This window comes from Notechis scutatus, chromosome 11 (assembly GCF_049901735.1).
Source record: "Notechis scutatus isolate UNSWTSFEM ecotype Mainland chromosome 11, rNotScu1.2, whole genome shotgun sequence".
Taxonomy (NCBI): domain Eukaryota; kingdom Metazoa; phylum Chordata; class Lepidosauria; order Squamata; family Elapidae; genus Notechis; species Notechis scutatus.
In genome coordinates, this window is record NC_142019.1 from 13,004,781 (window position 1) to 13,027,424 (window position 22,644).

At 38.8% G+C, this 22,644-nt stretch overlaps 1 protein-coding gene across 10 annotated transcripts in view; it reads right to left on the reverse strand.

Moving 5' to 3' along the window:
• The window catches only part of MEF2A (myocyte enhancer factor 2A), a 76,854-nt gene that overhangs the window by 9,213 nt on the left and 44,997 nt on the right, over window positions 1–22,644 (reverse strand). For 2 of the 10 annotated variants that reach the window (XM_087972802.1, XM_087972807.1), the window contains exons 4-8: window positions 20,539–20,676; window positions 18,428–18,647; window positions 18,252–18,311; window positions 4,566–4,756; window positions 1,283–1,306 (exon numbers count right to left, since the gene is read on the reverse strand). In XM_087972802.1, coding sequence (XP_087828928.1) covers window positions 1,283–1,306; window positions 4,566–4,756; window positions 18,252–18,311; window positions 18,428–18,647; window positions 20,539–20,676 — 633 coding nt within the window. Of the gene's footprint in view, window positions 1–1,261; window positions 1,307–4,565; window positions 4,757–18,251; window positions 18,312–18,427; window positions 18,648–20,538; window positions 20,677–20,740; window positions 20,873–22,644 lie in introns of all 10 variants that reach the window. The other 8 variants (XM_087972799.1, XM_087972800.1, XM_087972805.1 and 5 more) reach the window with 6 other exon arrangements.

Below are 22,644 nucleotides of genomic sequence, written 5' to 3' on the forward strand. Positions count from 1 at the left end.
TTGAAACTACCGACTGCCTGAATCTCCGAGGTCACCTGAAAGCAGCTTATGGTCATCTATAAAGCTTTATAAGGCTTATGACCAAGCTACTTACAGGACCACCTACGCCCAAATAGTCTGCTCCACAATTTATGGGTCATCATCACATGTAGCACCTTGTTTATATGGGTCTCTCAATTGAGATGTTTTGGCCTCTATGATAAATTCAGCTTTCTAATAATGGGTCCCACATTATGGAATAACTGGCAAAGGGAAGGGAAGTACAATCCTTCGTTGCCAGAGTGTTCCCTAAGATTTTTTTGTATGCTACTTTAAGGGTTCATATTGAATTTTCCTGCATTTATTTTTAAAGCGCTAATCTTGGTAAGTCACTTCAATATAATTAATTGAATGAAATAGGTGTTTAACGCTTTAGCTTTTCAAATATATGTGGAAACAATTATGTAGGAAAATTAGCACACTGGATATATTAGACATGATACTATTGTCTAAAAATGTAAATGTACTACGTAACTGGATGCATTCACAAGACACAGAGACACAAACACACACACTCACACTCACACACACAAAAACCCATGCTGTCATGCATAAAAAGCCCCATATCAGCAACTCATTGGGTTTAAATTAATTGATAAAAAGCATCAAAATTCTTCCTCTCTGTGTCCTTTACACAAGTTTATCAAGAGGCAGATTTGCCATAATGCTGAGAAGTATTATTTTAGGACTTTTTTTTTTTTTAAAGGCTAAACAAAAGAAATTACATCATATGTGTTTTGTAAAAGCCTTCTTAAGAGGAAGCCTTTTCCACTAGAAACAGACAGCTTGCAATTGTAGTTTCTTTTGGTAAACAGGGAATCCCCTTGTGGCTTCCTCCTCTTGTAGAGCATGAAATTAACTTTATCTCCAGCATGGTGAGCTCATCAGGAGTGATGTAATCTCCAAGAAGGAAAGCAGCAGCCACAAGAATCTGTTTCAATATTTGTAGAACTTGGTAGGCCAAATCGCTCTCTCGAAACACCAACGCATCTGAGCCGTCATGCAAATAATCATTTAAGGTATATTTCCCTGATGTTGCTGTTAGAGGTTTGGTTCCAATGTTCCCCTTTCAATTAAAAGGACAAGAAAAAGCTTTTTGTCTGAAGTTTATTGATTTCCCCTTAAAATGTTTTTTTTTCCTCCCCCTCCAAGACAAAGGGAACATTGGTATGGTTACATACATAGTGGACATGAAAGTTCTTCGGATTTTGATGTTTCATACCAAGTAAGAACCCAGACTCACCAACTCCAATTCATCCTCCTCCGACTGTACTCAGCAAATAAGAGGAATAATAACATTATTAAGAATAGATTGTGTTTCAGAATGAAAGAGTCATGTTTGGGCTTGAAAAGCTGGCTATATTTAGCCTTGCTAGTATTTTAAATTTACACAGAGTATCAGGCATAACAGCATAATTTAAGAAGCCTAAATTAGCCAGGTTGACAAAGATTTTACCTAAGCAAACTACAGTCCTCAACTCAGCATTCCTTTACCAGCCGTTCAAAGTTACAACAGCACCAAAAATAGCGGCCAATGACTCATCCTCGCCCTTACAACCGTTACATCATAGCTACAGTCACATAATCCAAATTTGGGTATTGGAAACTGGCATGTAGTTACAATGGTTTCGGCATCGTGTACAGGTAGTCCTCGACTTACAACCTGCAACTGAGGACAGATTTTACCTTGCTAAGTGAGAAGTCTGCTAAGTGAGTTTTGCCCCATTTTATTTGACTTTTCTCGCCACGTTTGTTAAGGGAATCACTGCAGATGTTCAATTAGCAACACGGTTGTTTGAGTGAATCTGGCTTCCCCATGGACTTTGCTTGTCGGAAGGTTGCAAAAGGGGATCACACTCTGTGACCGTCATAAATAGGAACCCGTTGTCAAGCATCTGAAGGTAACTCACATGACCATGGGGGGATGCTGCAATGGTCGTAAGTGTGAAAAAGTCACTTTTTTCAGTGCTGCTGTAATTTCAAACGGCCACTAAATGAACTGTCGTAAGTCAAGGACTATCTCTAATCACCATTTGCAACCTCCCCAGCTGGCTTCTGACAAGCGAAATCAATGGGAGAAGCCAGATTCGCTTAACCAGCACGTTGATTCGCTTTAAAAACTGTGGCAAAAGGAAGGTCATAAAATCGGATATGTGACTCGCTTAACAACTGCCTCGTTTAGCAACAGAAACTCTGTTCCCAATTGCAGTCGCAAGTCGAGGACTATCTCTGGTGCTATTCTGATACGGAACACTTAATTTATTATGGTTAGAATAATTTATGTTAATTCATGTTAAGCCAATTTGGCAGCTGGCAATCCCAGATTGCAGGGAGTGCTTTAAAAAAAGAAAAATATATATATATTAGTGGATCAACTAAAGTTCTACTTCAAACTTTAATCAAACGGGGATGAATAGCAACAATTGGAAAGTTTGGAGCCTGCTTGGTGAGAATGAGAAAAGCCAATGAAAACGCCAGACAAATGGCACCCTTTCACAGACCAGATGGCTCAAGGTCAAAAGTTAAGCTTCAACGCCCCCCAACGCCCCCCTTGTCATCTGTCTACCCCTTGAGAAAGTAAAGCTTGAAGTTATGAGTCAGTTCTTGGTTCTAGCTCAGATGCTATGCCAACATTCCAATGCCTTGCATAATTCTTCACTTTTTCCTGGGAGTGAAAATGTTATATATGCAAAGCAACCGCATTTATGCTGATAAAAGCAATCGGCTTGTCTCAGTGCAGACCTGAGAAAGGTCCCTAATAGCTATAACCTTGATTATATCCATCAAATTGTTCTTGGGTTAGAATAAGTTGTGGCAAACTTCTTCCCACAAGAGATGACCACTGGCTTATCCAATAGAATTTTTAAGAATTGAACAAATCTGTGTTGCTTCTGTCTAACTGACAGCAGCGTTCTTCAAGATTAAGTGCTGGGAATTGGAGATGGGAAATTGGGGAGGGCTCTGGTTTTCATAAAGTCCTGACTGTGAGTCTGAGAAGCAGCGAGTTGGCTGTAGTGTGAAACAAGAAAAAAGCAGGGCTGCAGATAAATCTGATCTGTACTGGCAGGGGTTTTCTTTGTAGTTTTGTGAATTTAAAAGGAACTTCAAGGGGACAAGCAAATTAATTAATACAAACGAAGAGAGGGGGGTGAAGTGTGGGGATAATTTAATAGAGCTGGATTAAGAAATGTTAGTGCATGTTTTTATTTTAATATATTCATACTATGTTTCACTGGATTGAACAAAGAAAACAGCCTAGGCTGGATTCTGCCTTTGAAGTTAATCAATTCAAGTCCCCTTTTATAAAAGGCAAATGAACAGCCAAGAAAATGAGCAATTAGCAGTAATTCGCGAGCAATTCGCACAAACAAAACAAAGGACCAGAGTGCTTGGATTCTGAAAAAATTAAGACCCTGAAATATTTTTGAAACACGATACTTATCGAGGTCAGCCCATAAAGAATGGCATGAATAATACAAAAATATGGCAGATCTCAGAGCAACCACTAGCAAGTCGTACCCATGTTTACTACTAAGAGCACCTTCCCCATATAAGGTGTTCCCAGAATTCTCAACCATTATGATAAGGGGACAGATTGCAGAAGTCTAGAGTAAAAAGACTTCTTGCCTACAACAAAAAGGGGGTTGGATTAGAAGACCTCCAAGGTCCCTTCCACCCGTATTATTGTATGTTCTAACTACAGGTAGTCCTCAACTTACAACAGTTTGTTTAGTGAAATTACAATGGCACTGAAAAAGGTGACTTGTGACTATTTTTCACACTATGACTGTGGCAGATCTCCATGGCCACATGATCAAACTTCAGAAGCTTGGCAACTGGTTCATATTTATGACAGTTGCGGTGTCTCGGGGTCATGTGATCGGCGTTTGTGCCCTTCGGACAAGCAAAGTCAATGGGGAATCCAGATTCACTTAACAACGGTGGCAAGAAAGATCATAACATGGGGCAAAACTCACAACAAATGTGCTTAGCAACAGAAATTCTGGGCTCAATTGTGGTCGTAAGTTGAGGACTACCTGTAGTTTGAAAGCTTTATATGGATGAATAAAGAAAAGGAGGGAGAAAGCACACCGACTAGCATGGCCATTTCTCCCTGCAAAGAAGTACTAATTCTTAATAGCAATATAGCAACAGCACTTAGACTTATATACCGCTTCACAGCGCTTTCCAGCCCTCTCTAAGCGGTTTACTGAGTCAGCCTCTTGCCCCCAACAATCTGGGTCCTCATTTTACCAACCTCGGAAGGATGGAAGGCTTAGTTAACCTTGAGCTGGTCAGGATCAAACTGCCAAACTGCAGGTAGCCAGCAGCCGGCAGAAATAGGCTGCAGTGCTGCCTTCTAACCACTGTGCTACTACGGCTCATGATGGTTCGTGGTTTGCTGTTGAAGGTACCCTCGAATACGGGATCAAAGCAGCATTTGAGACGTTTTTGTCTGTAGAACTGTACTTTTTAAGCCCTCTAAGAATACAGCCCATGCACAAGTAGTCAAAGGAACACCTTACCAATGGAGGCATCATGCCTTTGCTAGATGGAGGAATGACAACCCGGAGATCTGGTTTGCGACTGTTCATTCCAAGATTGCCCCCACCCGGAGGTGGGGGAGATTTTGTAGGCATCACTTTGCTTAAACTGTTCCCGCCACCGGTGCTGCTAAGCAGGCCTGGGGATGCTCGTGAGTTCACAAAACCGTTTCCTAAGGCGAGAGGTAAAGAAAAAAGGGAAAAGGTATGAAAGAACTATACTGGTGCTTTTGTCAATAAATATACAAACAGGTGATCCTTGTAATTGTTGCTTTGTGAGAGCTTAGCAAAGATACAACTTTAGAGGTTAACTTTGAAAACTTGTAACAGGTTGTAACAGCCCAGGACCTACAACTGCACATCCTTCAAAACTTCAAATCTGCAACTCACAGGAGTAATAATAAAGGAAAAACTAAGTGCCAAAAATATCAGTAAGTAAGGAGAACCAGGAAATGATACATCAGTTCAAGGAGGTGGAACAGTGGGTGAGGAGGATATCCTACTTCTATTTTTTTAAAACACAGTATTTAAAGATTCTTTATTAGCCTTGCCTAACAAATGATCTTTCACACTCTCACACAACCACAGGCCAACATTCCTGCTGGTAGTAGAATTATTATCAGTTAGATCTTGGCTTATATTACCTCTGACTCCTAGGCACTGCTGCCAATAAAGGCTTGCCAATGTGCAAGTCTTGGGACGTCACTTTGCAGTTTGCCAACTTTCTGAAAATCCCCTCTAATGAAAGAAATTTTAAAAAGTCGAATGGGTCAAGGAGGCTGATAGACAGAATGGGAGATATACAAAAGGGTGGGTGTGGGAAAATGCTTGCCTCCCCTGGGATGTTTACACACGGCAGCACAACACACAAGAATAATTGTTGAATAAATGTGGTCACCAAATCACAAAAACTGTTCTCTTTGAAGATACCAACTTTCCTGCTCAGAAAATAAACTAACTTCTGCCATGCTTCCCCCCCATCGCCAATTATTCAATGGTTGAAGGCTTGTTATTGTTGTTTATTCTGGTTTAATTTGGGGAAAGGGGAGAAAAACAAGGGCAGCAGCTCCAAAACAAGCCTTGAAGAATGTGACTGATTAGAGCAGGGGTGTCCAACCTTGGCAACTTTAAGACTTGTGGACTTCAACTCCCAGAATTCCTCAGCCAGCAAAGCTGGCTGAGGAATTCTGGGAGTTGAAGTCCACAAGTCTTAAAGTTGCCAAGGTTGGACACCCCTGGATTAGAGACTAAAAAGTACTAACTGTTGCTAAGTGAAAACATCGAAGTTTAGGGGGAAAAGTACAGATTACAGTAACCTGGAAAAGGTTGACTATGCTGATTAGAAAACGGAGCACTCCAAGTTGCCATGGTACATTTATACATATGTATGCACTATATTGGATCCTTGACCTGCAAATATTACTTTGGGTACTTGGATAAATAAAAATCCCTGTCACTTACTAACAAATATAGGTCCAGAAAAAGTTGGTTTCAGATTTTTGATGTTTAAAAATATTGGCTGATAGGGAAAAAACAACAACTTTCTGTAACATGGTACTGTGTGAATCTTCCCTATCTATGCATCCAAATAAAATCGAGAAAGATAATTTTTTTTTTGTACAGTGTGATATGCAAGCATTCTGGGACTATATTTTATTTAATCTTGCACATGCAATCCAATGCGGGCAAGTGTTCTGTGGTTTTGAAACAGTTTTCCAGGATTAGGGCTGCATTAAGAAACATGTATGCCCTAGGCACTTTTATATTCATAGATCCTTGTTACAGCAGTAATCCAAATTCTGAGTGTTATAAAAGTATTCTCTAATATGGTGCCTTGCAATTATCACCTTAAAAAATGAAGTCATACCAAATTCACAGATTCAAATCATTTCCAAAAGCTGGACAAACACAAGGTTGGAGATGCTTGTCCTATACTGTATTATCATTATATTGAACCACAGCTGTCCCATGTCTGAACACAATGTCTCACACACACACAATGCTCTAATATGGCTTATTTTGTTTAGTGGCATGTAAGAATGTGGCCACAATGGAAAGTTCATGACTTAGCTATTTGTGTGAATCACACACTTGCCATAGCTTGTTCAACATGATGTGTAATGTCACATGAATCTTAATGGTTTTAACAGATTACAGTTAAGATTAACTTCATTTTAGGATTCAGGGGTAATACCAAGCAGTAGCAAGTTGGAGCCAACAGTGGAAAAAAGGAGACAGAAGATGAGCCCAAGCTGTTGAACTTTGGCCTCATAATTTTACGGTGAATTCAACCTATGGCCTTAAACTAGCTTATCTGAGCAAACCGTAGTTATCTACACCAGCAGTAGCCAACAATTTTGGTGGGCCGCAGAGAAATCTCACCCCCAGAGCACCCCCTCCCCCAAAGCAATTAATCCAGGCTGCACAGAAACACAAGGCTGTGATGCCCACATGGCCCGCGGGAACCCTCCCCACCCACTCAATCCTTACCCAGCAAACTTGCCTGCTAAAATTGCTATTTTTCTTTTTTCTGACCATCATCTATTCTGTTGTGCCTGGAGATTTAGATTAGCTAGGAAGCAGGAAATGGTTGGATTTCTTGCTTTCTAGCTAGTCTTTAGATCTTCGGCTCTGCTTTCCTTAGGACTGAAGGTTTGCTTGCAAGCAAATTCAGGGCAGACTCACAGGAAGCAAATTTGAGAGACTGAGTTAGCCGATGGCAGATAGATAGATCACTGAATGATTCTGTGAGCAACTCAATCTGCCTGCTTTGCCTGATTTTGGGTAAAAATTGCCTCATAAAAAAAATTCAATATTTACATACATGGTGTATTGTGAGTTAATTTTATATTATGAGTTTTCTTGCAAGCAAATTTTATGTGACACACTGAACTAGCCAATGGCAGATAGATAGATTTCTGAATGAATCTGTGATTCTGTGAGCAGCTCAATCTGCCTGCCTGCCTGATTTTGGGTAAAAGTTGCTCTTTTTTATAAAAAATTCAATATTTATATAAATATTTTTTATATTTACATACAAGCCACGCCCAGCCAGTCACATGACCACCAAGCCACACCCACAAATTAGGCCATGCCCACAGAACTGGTTAGTGGTCCCTGGGATCTAAAATTATGAGTCTGGTGGTCCCTGAGGTCCAAAAGGTTGGCGACCCCTGATCTACACATTTGTCTGTATATGGCTATTACAAGTAACTATGGTTAATTCAAAACAGAACAAATACCCAGAAAGGCTTTTTTGTGGCTGCAGTTAGAGAAAGGCAAATCTATATTTTTGCACCTAAGCTGTTGCTTACAATGTAAACCTTACTCCCTAGCCCAACCCTTCTTTTTTATGTAGGTTTCTTTGTAACATTAGTATTTTTCTATTTTAGTATGAATTTTAAAGAACTTATCACAATACATTCCAGATTCTGCAAGGGTCAGAGGAAGTGAAAAAACAATAAGCAAACTTACGCAACATAATGTTACTGGATCATTCTCCCCAGCCAATCTCTTCCGTAATTCCATTCATATCTTGTGCTTCTAAATTATGTACAAACCTTTACACTGTTTAACTTTATGGATTCATTATTATTAATCCTATTTTCAATTTCGTGCATATAAACATCTTAACCATAAGGCTACCATTTCATCTTTCTAAAAGCAATGTACAAAGAACCACAATTTTAAATGTCTGAACAACTGCACTGTGCCTGTAACTTAGCAACGGCATTGTACAAATTGTAAATAATCTACCATGTGGAAGAACACACAGTAATTCTCACACTAGTCTAAAAAAGATGGGAATCTGGTCAAACATTTGTTTCTGGCCACACAAACACAAACACTCACGCACAGACACAGAGATGGTTGGACCTGAGACAAAAATGAAGAGTCATACAAGACTGGTTGGCACACACAATCAACTGATAGGCAGTGTTTACATAACACATGCAACTGATTTTTAAGAAATTGATGCTAAGCATCTAACCCCCATCTGTGCTCTCTGTTTGTTATAAAATTAGTTGATGTGGGCAGCTTAGAAAATTCCATATAGATTGAGCTACTGCATCCAACAGTGCAGTTTTTACATATCGTTCCTTAAATTAAATTGTCTCATCATAGCACCCTTCAGGTGCGCTGCTGTCTTTCATAAGGACAAGAGAGACTAGTCTATCGGTGAGCACTTCCTTTAGGGTTTTTACTTAGAAATTTTGTAAACAGAACATATGGAGCCACCTACTAATTTATAGTCTTTTTTTTTTTTTCATGAAATGGAGGCGAACATCAGCTCTCTGAAATTTTGCAGTATGACTACATTTCAACTTCTGAATTTTGAAGGCGCGTGATGTGTGCGTTTGCACAAGGGCTGCAATCAACTGCAAAGCATGGATTACCAGGATGCTACTTTCCCCCTTGTTCTATCTAGCCCCCACCCCACCCCTGAACTCTCCTTATTAGCTCAGTTCATCTTTTGGGGCAGATTTGAAAATGAGCCATCCATCCATTGTTTCTTCCAAAGGTGCATTTCCAAAAGACATTTGGACTTCTTTCATTTTTTGTTTTTCTTGAAAACATTTCACTTCTCATCCAAGAAGCTTCCTTAGCTCTGATGAATGGTAGGGAATAAAAAGTTAGATAGAATCACAGAGTTGGAAGGGACTTCAGAGGTCTTCTAGTCCATCTCCCGCTTAGGCAGGAAACTTTATACCATTTCAGACAAATGGTTGTCCAATCTCTTCTTAAAAACTTCCAGTGTTGGAGCATTTACAACTTCTGGAGGCAAGTAGTTCCACTGATTAATTGTTCTCACTGTCAGGAAATTTCTCCTTAGTTCCAGATTGCTTGTCTCCTTGATTAGTTTCCACCCATTGGTTCTTGTCCTGCCCTCAGGTGCTTTGGAGAATAGCTTGACTCCCCTCTTCTTTGTGGCATTCCCTAAGATACTGGAAGACTGCTATCATGTCACCCCCAGTTCTTCTTTTAATTAAACTAGACATACTCAATTCTAGCAACCGATCTATGTTTTAGCCTCCAGTCCCCTAATCATCTTTGTTGCTCTTCTCTGAACTCTTTCTAGAGTCTCAACATTATATTCTTTGCAGTCATCTGGTTGTTTCCTTTTGGGAAAGCACTCATGGGACACCATGACCTGGATGATGGAGAACTTCCATAGACATCTATTAATTCTGCTTCTTAAGAAAGCTTATAAGACCCTCTTGAGATTCCAAAGGCGGACACTTGCTTTGTACCACGCCAGCTTCCCAGTTTTTATGAAGCTGATATGCACGTGATATAATGGATGGAGAAGAGCGGGCACTAAGAGAACTTCTGCAGAGAAACTGATGGACTTCTAGTTCTCATGAGAGTTGACAATTAACAGGGGGAGAAAATAAAGACAAGTACCCTTCACAGTACTGAGCACTGTGTGTGTGTGTGTCACAGCTGTCCTCCAGCAATAGGAATCACCAAAAATCCATCAAACATCCTCTCACAATGTGTTATTATTTGAGGATCAAAATACAGTACTCTACCCAGAATGGAAACGCTTGCAAGAAAGTAGAGTAATGGCCTGCCTTTCCATTTAAAAGGCCAATACATCACATGCTTACTTTTCTCAGCCAACCTGTTTAAAACCAAAACTAATTCAATACAGCACTCAAAATCACTAATATTATAGCCCTAACTCACTCAGGCATCTACCAACGAGGTTAATTGTCCATTACAATTTTCAGCTAACATCACAAATCTGTTTATACAGGGGAGTACATTAGAAAGAGAATTTGACAGCAATGGATACATCCAATGTAAACAATTGCCTGGAGCGTGTGTATTATTCAGAAGCCTGACCAATACCTGAAGCAATCTCCCATTAATTGCAGGAGGGATTTCTTTGAAGCAAGAGTGCTCATGAATATTTATATTTAGTTTGGTTTATCGCAAGGATTACATCAGTGCACAGAGCTAATCTTTCTTCTGCACCGCCCCCCCCCCTTTCTTTCACACTACACCCGCCTCACTCTTTCCATGAGTATGCAGGCAGCTCACGAGTTAAAGCTGTTCTGCTTTTGCTTCCACACCCAGCGCAATCATTTCCTGAAGCCCTTCTTACAAGGGACTGTCAGTGGAAGAGAACATTTTATACCCTTTCATGGCCCTGTAAGACAGAAGACCTTTCTCGACTGAATATTCTGTGCAGAGCTTTGAGTCAGGCAGGCAGATTCATCTGACAGGCTGCCAGAAAACCACAGCCATTTTCTAGATAAGGCATCATCACAGGAAGGACTCCGAATACAATTTATCCTGAAGACTCAAGATTTGCAGGGATTCTCTTTTCTCTCTCGTGGTGCACGGACTTTGTGAATTGCTTCAGTTGCAGCAACTTCCTCACCACACAAGAATCTGCTTGGAGACAGAAAAGTCTCAGTTTTTCAGTACCTGACAAGATGCTTTAAACAGAGGCACGTGTTGTTAAAAACAAAAATATCCAGTTATAAGTTGAATCGGAAGAACAAAGCATGGGATTTTTCTGCTTAAGGTTGGGGTCCAGAGGCAGATAATGATTGTAAGATGATGTAATTGTCAGAGAGCTTTTTCAAAGGAAACTGCAGTAATCCTTTCCATGCCAGCTCTGTCTTGCACACAAGCCAAGGCCAATAATCTGCACCTTTAAAGTATAAGTGCAAAAAAGGAAGAACGAGAAGAACACAAACTGCACATCTGGATAACTATTTGGAAAATGCAGAGAGACAAGCTTAATCATTCCCCCAAAATGTGCTTTTAACAAAAGTATGTTTGTATTAAAAATAACTCTACTGGATGCATAGCATTTCTACAAATATAAGAAAAATACTTCTTCTCAAAGAAACTTGTCCACCAGGTTAAACCAAATTGCTACCAGTTATTAGTTATCCCAGAAAGAGGTGTTGGCCTCTAAAATCCCAAGCCAAAAATAGGAAGAGCGTCAACTATTTATTATCTTCAATCTTTTTATTTTTTTAATAAAGTTTTATTTGGGTTTTCACACACAAAATACAAGTTAAACATCGTTTTTGAAAACAGCATGGTCCCGGGTTGAACTTCTTTATACAGACACAAAACTCATGCTCCTTTTTGTATTCTATTCCATATCTTATACTATTTTACATTTTCTATATAGTTTTTCCCCTCTTTTAATTTTCTCAATTTTATTTTGAATCTCATCTCAATTCAAATCATTATATTTATCTTTTGTCTGTTCTGTTTCAATTTCATATTATCTTTTCTCATTAAACAAATTTTCTCCTATAGTTACTAATTGGAGTATGACACCTTTATATCTTTTAATTACATCCATTCAACTCTTATTTAAACTTCAATATATACCTTAAGTTTATGACCTTCAATATAATACATAATACATAACTTCCAATCGAATTCTGCTTGATACATTCTTATAATACACACTATATTCTTTAAAAAGAAAAAAGAAAGATTGTAAATATATGTAATTATAAAACCTCATTCCATTCCAGTTCAGTTCTATCAATAATAATCATTAAAATCTTAACATCTTTAACACTTCTTTTCAATTAAATATCATACTTCCTTAAAAACACATATAATCTCCATAATTAATTTTTCCCTTATTTCTCTTCACATATGTTTTATAAATCATTAAATATACTTTTTGTTACATTTAACAAAATGTTAAATTACATTACAAATGTTAAGTTACATTTATTGACAAGCATTCCACTGAATTACAATAGCTATTTTATCAGACATTTTAATCATACATTGTTTCATATTTTCTAAAATTATTTCTGCTTCTAATAGAACAATACTATCTTATGTACCTTTGCAGAATCCCTTTTTCTATTAAGTTCTCACCCATTATCTCTAAATAGGCCCTGTTTCTCTATATTTTGCTTCTGTCCTTTATAACTTCTTTTCCTTTCTTTCTTCCCTCTCATCTTCTCCCTCCCCTTTTTACCCCCTTGTCTCTCTATTTCTAATTCTCTCTTCTGCATTTCCCTCTTCTGTTGCTTTCTGATTTTATACTTATTTTTTTCACTCTATTTTTTTGGGGGGAGTTGTTTTTCCCAATCTTAAACTTTCCATTCTCTTTCCCCCCTTTCCTTTTTCCCCCCCATCTAAGATTACTTGTTCATTAAAGGTGGCTTCTTCTTTGTCGCAATCTTCTTGTTCTGCAGGCATTTCTTGTTGTTTCTCATAATTCCAAATCTCCATTTCTAAAAACTGAAATATGAAGCCAAAAGAACCTCTCCCTTCTTGTGCATCTTCTTTGTACTTTTTAAGTTCCATTTTCAGTTCTTCTAAAAGTGGAGCCATTTTAAACAGTTTTAAACAACCACCGATTGAATTTAGTCGTTCAAAACAATAACCAAGAATCCAGAAATCATCAAGTAATCCAGATAGTCCCGAGTTATATCTTCTTATTTCTTTTTTGATTTTCTCTTCCTGGGGTTTTTGTTACAATATTTCAGTTAGAATGTATCTTTTGGAAGTCTTGTTGAGATTTTGCTGTAAGTTCTTTTTTAATTCCAGGCAGTCTCCTCCCTTCCAGATCCTGCCCTTTTATTCCTTTTCTCTCCTTTCCTGTTTTTAAAAGCTTTTAATTATCCAGAAATCTTTATTATCCCTTTGACTTTTTATTTTCAGCATTAAATGCTTATTGATGTCAAAGTGGATTTTTTTCCAATTTCTTGCTTAAGTCTCTTAGCTGTCAGTATAGGAAAAGGAGAAAACCAAATCTTTTCCCTTTTCTCTCTCCTTCGCAGCTTAAAAATCTTCTTAGGGAACAATGTTATTGTTTTTTAATAGTTTCAATTCCAGGGTACCTTATTTGTTGCATTTGCTGTTTGACCCGGTCAACCAAAACTTTCTCTTCTTATCTTCCTCCTGCACATTCTTTTCCAGTCGAGTTCTTCTTTGTGGTGGCCATTTCTGACCACTACTGCAACCGCCTTCAGGAAAGGGAGTAATGGCCAGCTGAGGAGGAGAGATGCAGCTCTCCTCAACCCTGCAGGCAGTCTCCCCCCTCTTCACCACCTCTACGGGGTGGCTTAGCCCCGAAACCAGCCGGCTCGGGGCGCTCCAGCAGTGCGCACGGATCGAAGCCTCGCAGAGACGAGGTTTTGGTCTGTCGCTGAAGAAGTTCAAACTAGAAGTCACTATTATCTTCAATCTTTTTAATATGGCCTTTCTTATTTAATAATCCGTTATTAAAGTAACATAAAATTCTATAACCCAGCCCAGTATTTCACAATAAAATTGCAATATATTGCTACAATAAAGAAACCTGACTGGAGAGCTCTTCAGCTTTTAGTGTTTCTTTGAAAATGAATTAAAATTTGACAACACCCCCCAGGCATATATAGTATAATCTATGAAATATAAAATTATAGAAAAGAATGCTTTTACAGTTTACAAATATACCCACAGTTAAAACTGATAATTAAATGGTATGTATCATTAAACTGCTTCTCTGATTAAAAAAAAAAAAAAAAAAACAGGCTCCTGAAAGCAATTTGTGCTAAGGACCAGAACAAAATATCAGCATCACATAAACACACATTTGCCTGAATAGCTTATCTCTAGCAATGAAAAAACAGGTTAAATCAGAGCGACTTCAAAAGCTGTTTTATCCATTTGTTGGGAAAAGATTTCTCATGTCATGAAGTTCCAAATGAAATGGCTGTTTCTTAAGCTGTGTTGTTTAGACATAGCATATGGCACCTTTTACTACTCTGTGGTTGATATTAATCGTGATGGATTGTTTCTTGGGGTGGGTGGGTGTAGATACATTATTCTACAAACACAGAAGCTTTGCTCCTTCTGCCAATTCAAGCCAAAGAATGAGTGGCAAGAGAATCCTTCAAACACAGAGCTCTTCTAAGTTGCCCTGGCACGAAAGAGCTATTGCTAAGAGAGGGGAAACATTTTACAGCTTTTGAGTATGTTGCTCCCCTTCCAAAGGGTTGTAAAGTATATGTTAATGATATAAGAGGAAATGATGTTCTTGTCCTTTCAGTTATGGGAAACGAAGGTATTACAAATGAAGGCATATATACCAATTCCAGAATAAGGTTGCAGGATCCTTGTGCTGTGGTGGCACAGTGGTTAGAGTGCAGTACTGCAGGCTATTTCTGCTGACTGCGATTTGGCAGTTCGAGTCTCACCAGGCTCAAGGTCGACTCAGCCTTCCCTCCTTCTGAGGTGGGTAAAATGAGGGCCCAGATCGTTGGGGGCAAGAGGCTGACTATGTATATATGTCTAAGTGCTATTGCTATCTGGGTCACTCACTAGGACCACAGGTTTTGTTTTGCGAACTTTTGAACTCGTGCAGCAGCTCATTCACAAGGAACTTCTCTCTAGCGGTGTGTGTGCTAGTTAGAGGTTCCCTGAGGATGGAGTCCAGCATGAGTCTTGGAAAACTAAACTTTTGGTCCTGGTAACCCACCCAGATTAGATCCTGCAATGAAAATATTTTCTGTTAATGTAAAATAGATGTATTAATTCTAGCTGATTTCTTATTAGAGGCTTGTTTTGGTTTAACTACAATCTCCCTCATTTTGCCAACATATTTCTACATCTATTATCAAACTCCAGTGGCATAATTGCCCCGGGAGGGAAGTCTAGGGGGATATATATGAGCCAGACTGACCTTGCCTAAACTATCTATTTATCGAGCTAGGTCTTTTTCATATGAAATGGCTGAAAACTGTTCCTGCTGCTTTACGTTCCAAGCAAAGACACAGATATAACCAAGTAAAACATAACAGTACAAAACATCTTTATACAGGTAGTCCTCAACTTAAACTATCCATTTAATGGGTCGTAAAATGGGGCATGAAACAACTCTCTTGCTCAGTAATAGAAATTTGGGGCTCAGTTTGAGTACTATCTCTATGGAATTTGCCAGTTTATCTTCAAGTAAGTACTTCATTTCACCTGATTTTAAAATTATTTTTCTTCCTCAAACCTTACAATCACAATTAACTCCTTTACTTCATTCACAAGACTGATGTAAATGTTTATGCTGATTTTTCTGAGGGCAAAGAGGCTGGCAGGGTACCAGGGCCTGAGCACTTTTTTAAAGCAAATTAAAATTACCCTTCATCCAAATGATCAAGGAATAATATAACCTTCCAGGCAGCAAGGTGAATGATGATAGCTGTAAATTGGCAATAGCTGGGGAGGGATAGGAGTAGTACGTGCTCCCTACTCCTGTTTTAGGGTTCATCATAAATAAAAAGTAAGAGCATTTCATACCATGAAGTGGATTTTAAGCATTATTTACTATCAGGGTAACATTCAGATAGGATCAATAGCTAAATGGAACCGGGAAATGGATGTCTGAGTATAGAGTGGGATTCCTTTTCCTTTTGTGGTATTATTATTGTTATTTTACACAGCAACCATATGAAAGGCTGGGTTAGTTCTCTATAATATTAGAACCAATTTGTCTTTCGAATGTGGCAGTGCCTCCTTCCTTTCTACCCAACTCACTCCCAACAGCTGGATGCCAGTGATGTTGGCAGTCATTGTTCATTGGTTGCCAGTTTTGTTCTGGGTCCAACTTTAACTATTTAAAAGGGGAAGAACTGCACTTTTAATGAGCTACAAAAGCTAGTAGAATTATCAGTCCGATTCAGAAGTGTGACTGGCTAATGAATAGTGCAACTAAGAACTCACAACAGACTCCCATAAAGAACATTCTCTTCTTCTCCTTCTTTGATCACTGTGATTTTTCAGATTAGCATAAAGTTCAGCTCTGTAGTGTCTGGAATGTTGTTTAAATTTTAAGCTACAATTTTGAACCCAACAGGAAGTGATAGCTTGTGCAATATGGATGGTAAAAGAAATGTGAGCATATAGGCCTGATACGTCTTCCTGGTTTGTATCACGGCCACCTGCATCATGTTGCCTGGTTGTCATATCATACCAAGCCAAAATTTATGTTCAGACTTTGCTGAATAAAACATTTATTTCATGGCAAATCGTCACTGATGTAATTGTAATCCAGGGTATAGCGCAAACAATAATGGCTGGATTCATGCTAGACTCAAACCAGCCATGTTGAGACTTATCAACATGTATTAACACAGCCGCTATCTTCTGCAAAAGACTACAGCAACTGTAGATGCTCTGATTGAAATCTCACCTGTTACACAAGGATTAAACTACCTAAAATAAACTATTACCCCTCCATGTCTAATTCCTATCTGAGAATAATTCTACTATATATTTAAAGTTGTTGTAAAAATTACCCAAAGCGTATGCAAATACTCAAGGCCTGATTGCTTTTGATGCTTGAATTAACAAATCATTGCATAACCATTTAATGAAGTACAGCTTCAGATATCCAAAACGTTAGTAAAATCAACCAGTTTTATAAAATGCCGGAACAAGCGTTTACAGAATTCCATTTCCCACATCTGATGGGTCAAACATAACCTCAGTTTTACATATATATATATATTTTTCAAAGGACTTCCAATCCTATACATGACCTACAGTAAATACACCGAAAGGCCCATTTCTGAATATCAGTGGCAGGAAGGATCAACCTCCTTCCCTGGAGAGAGATTCTACGCTCTTCATTCCGGGCTAGCGGATCATTCACCACCAAGGGATACTAGGAGTAGGCAAGTAATATTGGCAGCAGGTGTTCGTGCCATCTTCCGGTAATTGGAGAATTGGAACACAGATGCCTCCACTCTGACTGAAGCAAACAGCACACCTCCCCACTGTCAACAAAGTATCAAGGGAAAAAAATGATCACCCTTCAAAGTCAAGCTCACATGAAAGATCACAGATTCTCTGTTTCCCTTTGCTGATCGCTGCTCTCCTTAATTCATATGTACAAAGTTATGCATCCCGTAGCGTGACAAAAACAAAAAAAAAGCCACTGGCCCACAAGAAGCGCTAAACTATCAAAATGAAGATAGGGCAATGTCTTACAAAAGTCAGTGGGCTAAATTTTAAGCTACCTATTTTCTACACACAGATATTTATTTTGGCTCAGGTACCCAAAAACTTGCAAGTCCAAGGCAATCTATATATGTAAAGCCTGCAAACTTGAAATTTGGCACGTACGTTCTTCTTGGCTTCTAGGTACTCACTAAGAAAGGATTTTTCGAAATGACCATCAGAACATTAGTATTTCTGATGCTAAGGAGTTCTACCCTGCCTGAAAAGAAATCTGTTCCAAATGCAAAACACAAGCAGAGGAGTTTCAGTTTTAGTTTCACAGCAGCAACCAGCTTTAGTATAGAACAGTTGAGCTAAGCCACACCCAGGCTCCTTGCTGTCTCCTTCTTGCTCACACAGCAAATACTCTTTCAGTTTCCATGTTTCAGTTTCCAAACAGCCCTCTACTCTTTCACACACTGAGAGGATGCTAGCCAGATGAATGCCAAGGCATGCTGATAGGAAGAGGCAGAATCTTTTCCCCTTATTTTCTTCCCCAAAAACTAAGCCCGACCACAGTTTCGTAGCGAAGCACAGGTATTGAGCTAGTCCTAGAATAAGCAAAGGTCTTCACAGGAAAGAAGCAATTTTGTTGTATGTTAAAGATTTGCTTTCTTTAAAAAGCATGAAAGTACCAGGTAACCAATTAGGCCTTTTGTGATAGTGAAAATACAAAGTTTTAAAACTTACCCACTGGACTAGAGCCAGTTCCATTTGGCACTGAGAGATCGGTGGTAGTCAACATCCCACCTAGTTAAAGAATGGAAAAAAAAATATGTATTACATTCCATCTTATATACCGAACGAGGGTAGCACAAGGTGGTATTTGTTGGAAAGAGTTTATAGACTTATAGAATAAGTCTTACCTGCGCTACCTGTACTTGGGGGTCTCTGAGGACCTCCAGGTGACACATTTCGATGCAATGAAGCTTGAGGAGGAGTTAGCAGTGTGGGATCTGTCAAGGTAGAGCTTGCTGCCAAGGCTGAGGATACAAGAGAGCTCCCAGGGCTACTATAGTTTAGAGAATTGGGGCTGGATACAGGAACAGTGACCGACATTGAGAAGTTCTGCGGAGGCAACCCAGGCTGGAAATGGGGAGGGGGAGGGGAATTAAGTGAGAAAGAAAAGTACAACTTTTGAAATCTTAAATTGTAATCAAGTGTTAAAATACTAGCTTTGATATTTATAAAATACACAGATTATAATTCTTGTTTAATGCAAAGTATTGGCATCTGTCACAGACTACTCAAACGTTTCAAAATTAGTTAAGAGCTTTTTACTTCCTTCAAATTCATCAGTTTAGAAATGGCTTATTCAACATTGCAAGTAGGACATGAAACAGGTTAATTGATATTCACATGTTACATTCAAGCAAATGTTCAATGAAAACATATTGGCTTAAAAAGAAAAAAAGAACCCACAAACAGTAAGTTATACTGCTACGATCAGAAATACCATGCGGATAAAAGTAGGCTAGTCATAAAAATTCTCTAATGTTTTTTTAACAGTTGAACATAAATTTGATTTCATACATTGAAAGTTTAAAAGTTGCTGGGGGCTAATAAACTGTTAGTGTGTGTTATGATATTGTAACAGTATTTGTGTGCGTGTGTGTGTGAGAGAGAGAGAGGTGGGAGAGAGCAAACTTATTAGCTTGTGGAAGGAATGTATTTGAAAGAATGTTACACTAAAGTCATCTACACATAGATAAAGTTTATAAGCCCCTCTATTTATAATGCTCCCTTATGGCTTTCAAATTCTTCCTCAAAACTCATCTTTTGCATGAAGCTTTTAGTCCTTTTAGTTTATATATTTTGCTCTAAGTGCAGCCAAGCATATAACAATCAAGTTTCCCATATTTTTCCTATGCTATATGGGATTTTTGGCATTTTAAGGCTCTTAGGACAGCCATTTTTCTTCCTGTAGTCTGTTAGGTGTTATGCATTTGAAAGGTACCATGTATGATGATGAAACTAACTAACTAATGATTTAATAGGTACAATTTGGATAATTACGTAAGTACATGAATAAGGAATTTACCCTACAAGGTGCATTAGAGAGCCTCCTCCTCTGTTAACAGTTTTGTCAGTTTTATTGATTGATTGATTGATCATATTTGTACAGCCAACCATCTCACTAAAAGCAGCCCACCAAAGTGACTAAGGACAGACCTGTGACATCGTGTTTTTAAACATACATATTTTACGAAGTGACACTCCTTAACGTAAACAGTTCCTTAAACTAAAACAGTGTTATGGATACTCTCTTGGGAAGAAAAAAAAAGAGAGAGAGAATTGGTTTTCATCTGTCTATGGCTCCAGGTTCGCCAGGAGATATACCACAAAGGTTTACATATTTCTAAGTTCTCGTGAGGGCCGGAAGCTTCTTACTGAAATGTACAATTAATTTCCTTAGTCTCTAACAGGCTTTCCTTGCTGCATTCTGCACCAAAGAAGATGTACCCCTCAGTGGTGCGTTTCAAAAATTGTTACCACCGGTTTGGTGGGTATGGCTTGGTGAGCGCACTTTGCACACACGCATACACTTTGCGCACGCCGCCAAACATGCACTGTGCGCAGGCGCAGGGGCGTTTTGATTCACCCCCTGTGATCCTGCACTCTCCCTGCAGCTGCGTTTCAAAAGCAGGACATCAAGGTTAGTATGGGAGCCCAGGTGGGCAGGCCCGACACAGAGTGTCGGAGAGAGCCAGTTCTGTCTCTGCCGCTCATCGCCGCTACCGGCTCAGCAGAACAGGGCCGAATCAGTAGAGTACCACCACTGGTAACCACTCAAACTGCATCGCTCAGCAGAATTTACATCAATAGGATTATAATGATAACCATTTAAGGTTTCTACCTCGGATGGACACACTCGAACAGGTACTTCTGCTTTCCAAGCCGAAGTAGCCACAGAAGGTGGCATCACAAATTCTTCTCATGCACGTAACAAGAGCACAAGGCATACCACAGTACTCACTGCGATTTTATGATTCCGCATCATATTATCAAACTCTTCATTAATTTTTTTATATTTTTCTTCTGTATGTGGCGTGAGCACATAGGAAGTGTCAGGGTCTGGGCTGTCGCACCCTCTGTTTTCCTTCTTGTTCAGAGCCTAAATAATGAAGTTAATAAAAAGAATCAACAAATAAAAAGTAGGAGCCAAGAGAAGTACTTACAGGGCCTCGCTTGAAAATAAAATCACTATCTTCACTTAGTTTGCTGAATCTGTCATCCGAGAGAGGGCTGTGCTCAAAGTAATCGTCAGGATCGGGGCTCTCACAACCATTAAGGCCTTTCTTTCTTAAAGTCTGAAATACAATTGGAAAATTCACACACACAGGAAATACTACACGTGCCATCTTGTCGTCATTTCAACTGCAAAGCTGCATTAAGACGGCACCGACTGTTGCACAGCGACTGTTGAACAGCCAATACTGATTTCTTAACACACTGCAACTTTTCAACATTTGCAACAGAACTATAATTCCCCATCTCCTTTGTGTAATCACCCCATATTTTTTTTTTCAAATTTCCGGCATGCTTTACACACACAAAAAAGTTTAAACTCATTTAATGGGAAATTAGGAGTAATGCATTTCATTAGTAGTAGTGGTATTAATCTGTGATTTAAATCACCAATGAGTGATGAGCATTTCCAGGTGTTCCCTATGCAATTGAACCCATGTCCTAGAACAAGAGTGGGCAGGAGATTGCCTGCCCTTTATCAGGCAGGTACACGAAGGATCATTGTGCTTTCTGTGCTATGATTTTAGCTTCAGGAGATCTCAAGCATCAAACAGCTTGTTACAAGACATTCTGTGTTACTTTTCCCTCTGCTTTTGTTTATTTTAATGCCAAATAAGTCTGAGAACTGGAATGGAAAAACAGCAAGAGAAAGAGGCTCTTAACCCCTTCCTACCTGCTGTTCACCTCACCATTCATAATGCAAACTCTTAGAGAAATGGAACAAGCTATTCTTCTTAATAGGTAAATGAGGCTTCTCCTCGCTTCTGAATAGGTAAATAGGTGATTTCTGAGCTATAATACACTCAACAGAAAGAATGAAGCAGCTTAAACTCCAGGTTCTTTCTCCGTGTAAACCTCTATAGTTTACAAGTCTACAGAATCACTATTATATTGACCATTCAAACATTTGTAATAATCTTTTCATTAAAATTATGTATGTTCTCATACACTAAAGGTAGCTTCTGTCCCACATTCTCCACAATGTCCTGCAAAATGCAATTGTTCCTCAGAAGACAATCATTGTGAAAAGGCAGTTGTCAGCTTGGAAATCACTTTCTAAGCACTGGTTAAAAGCTTGTTGCCAGAAGAGCTACAAGCTTAACATCTCAAAGATATGACAGTACATTCTGATCTCAGACCTCTTTTTTTGTCCTGTTCTGTGAGTCCAGCAACTTAGTTTACAAACCAAAATGCATTGTCAAATGCATTTCATTGCAAGTACAAAGAGGAGTCTGAAAGGAACACAGTATGTCCATTCTATTCACCTTTAAAAAGGAAACCTCAATCTTTTTTATTTTGAAAGGTACACACAGTGTGCTTGCACATTCAAGACAAAGTTTTTGGGACACTGCTAGCAGAAAAATTTCCATTTTTTTACATTTTAGAGCAAAACCCATAGTTCTCATTTCACTATAGCTTGCAATTCTTACCAATAATATAGCAGGGATTAAATATCTTGACTTTTAAAAAAATCTTCAATTTTGTTGAAACAAATTTAAAACTATTAAAACAGTTTTAAAATCTAAAAAGTGTGTGTGTGTGTGTGTGTGTGTGTGTGTGTGTGTGTGTAAATAATACCCCTGCTTCATAACCTTATGGTACTTCTTCAAGACAAGTAAAACAACAAAAACCTATTCACTTTGTGGGACTGTTGCACTTCCATAACAACTTTTAAACTTTAGAAGCTACAGTACATTTAAGCAACATTTGGCTTGGGTTGTTTTTGTTCCCCACCCTCAAGCAGCATCAAAGTGCTCTCAGCATTTCACATAACACAATCAAATTCATGTAAAGATCAGAAGGCACCCGTTAGGAAATAATTCCTTCTCGGGTT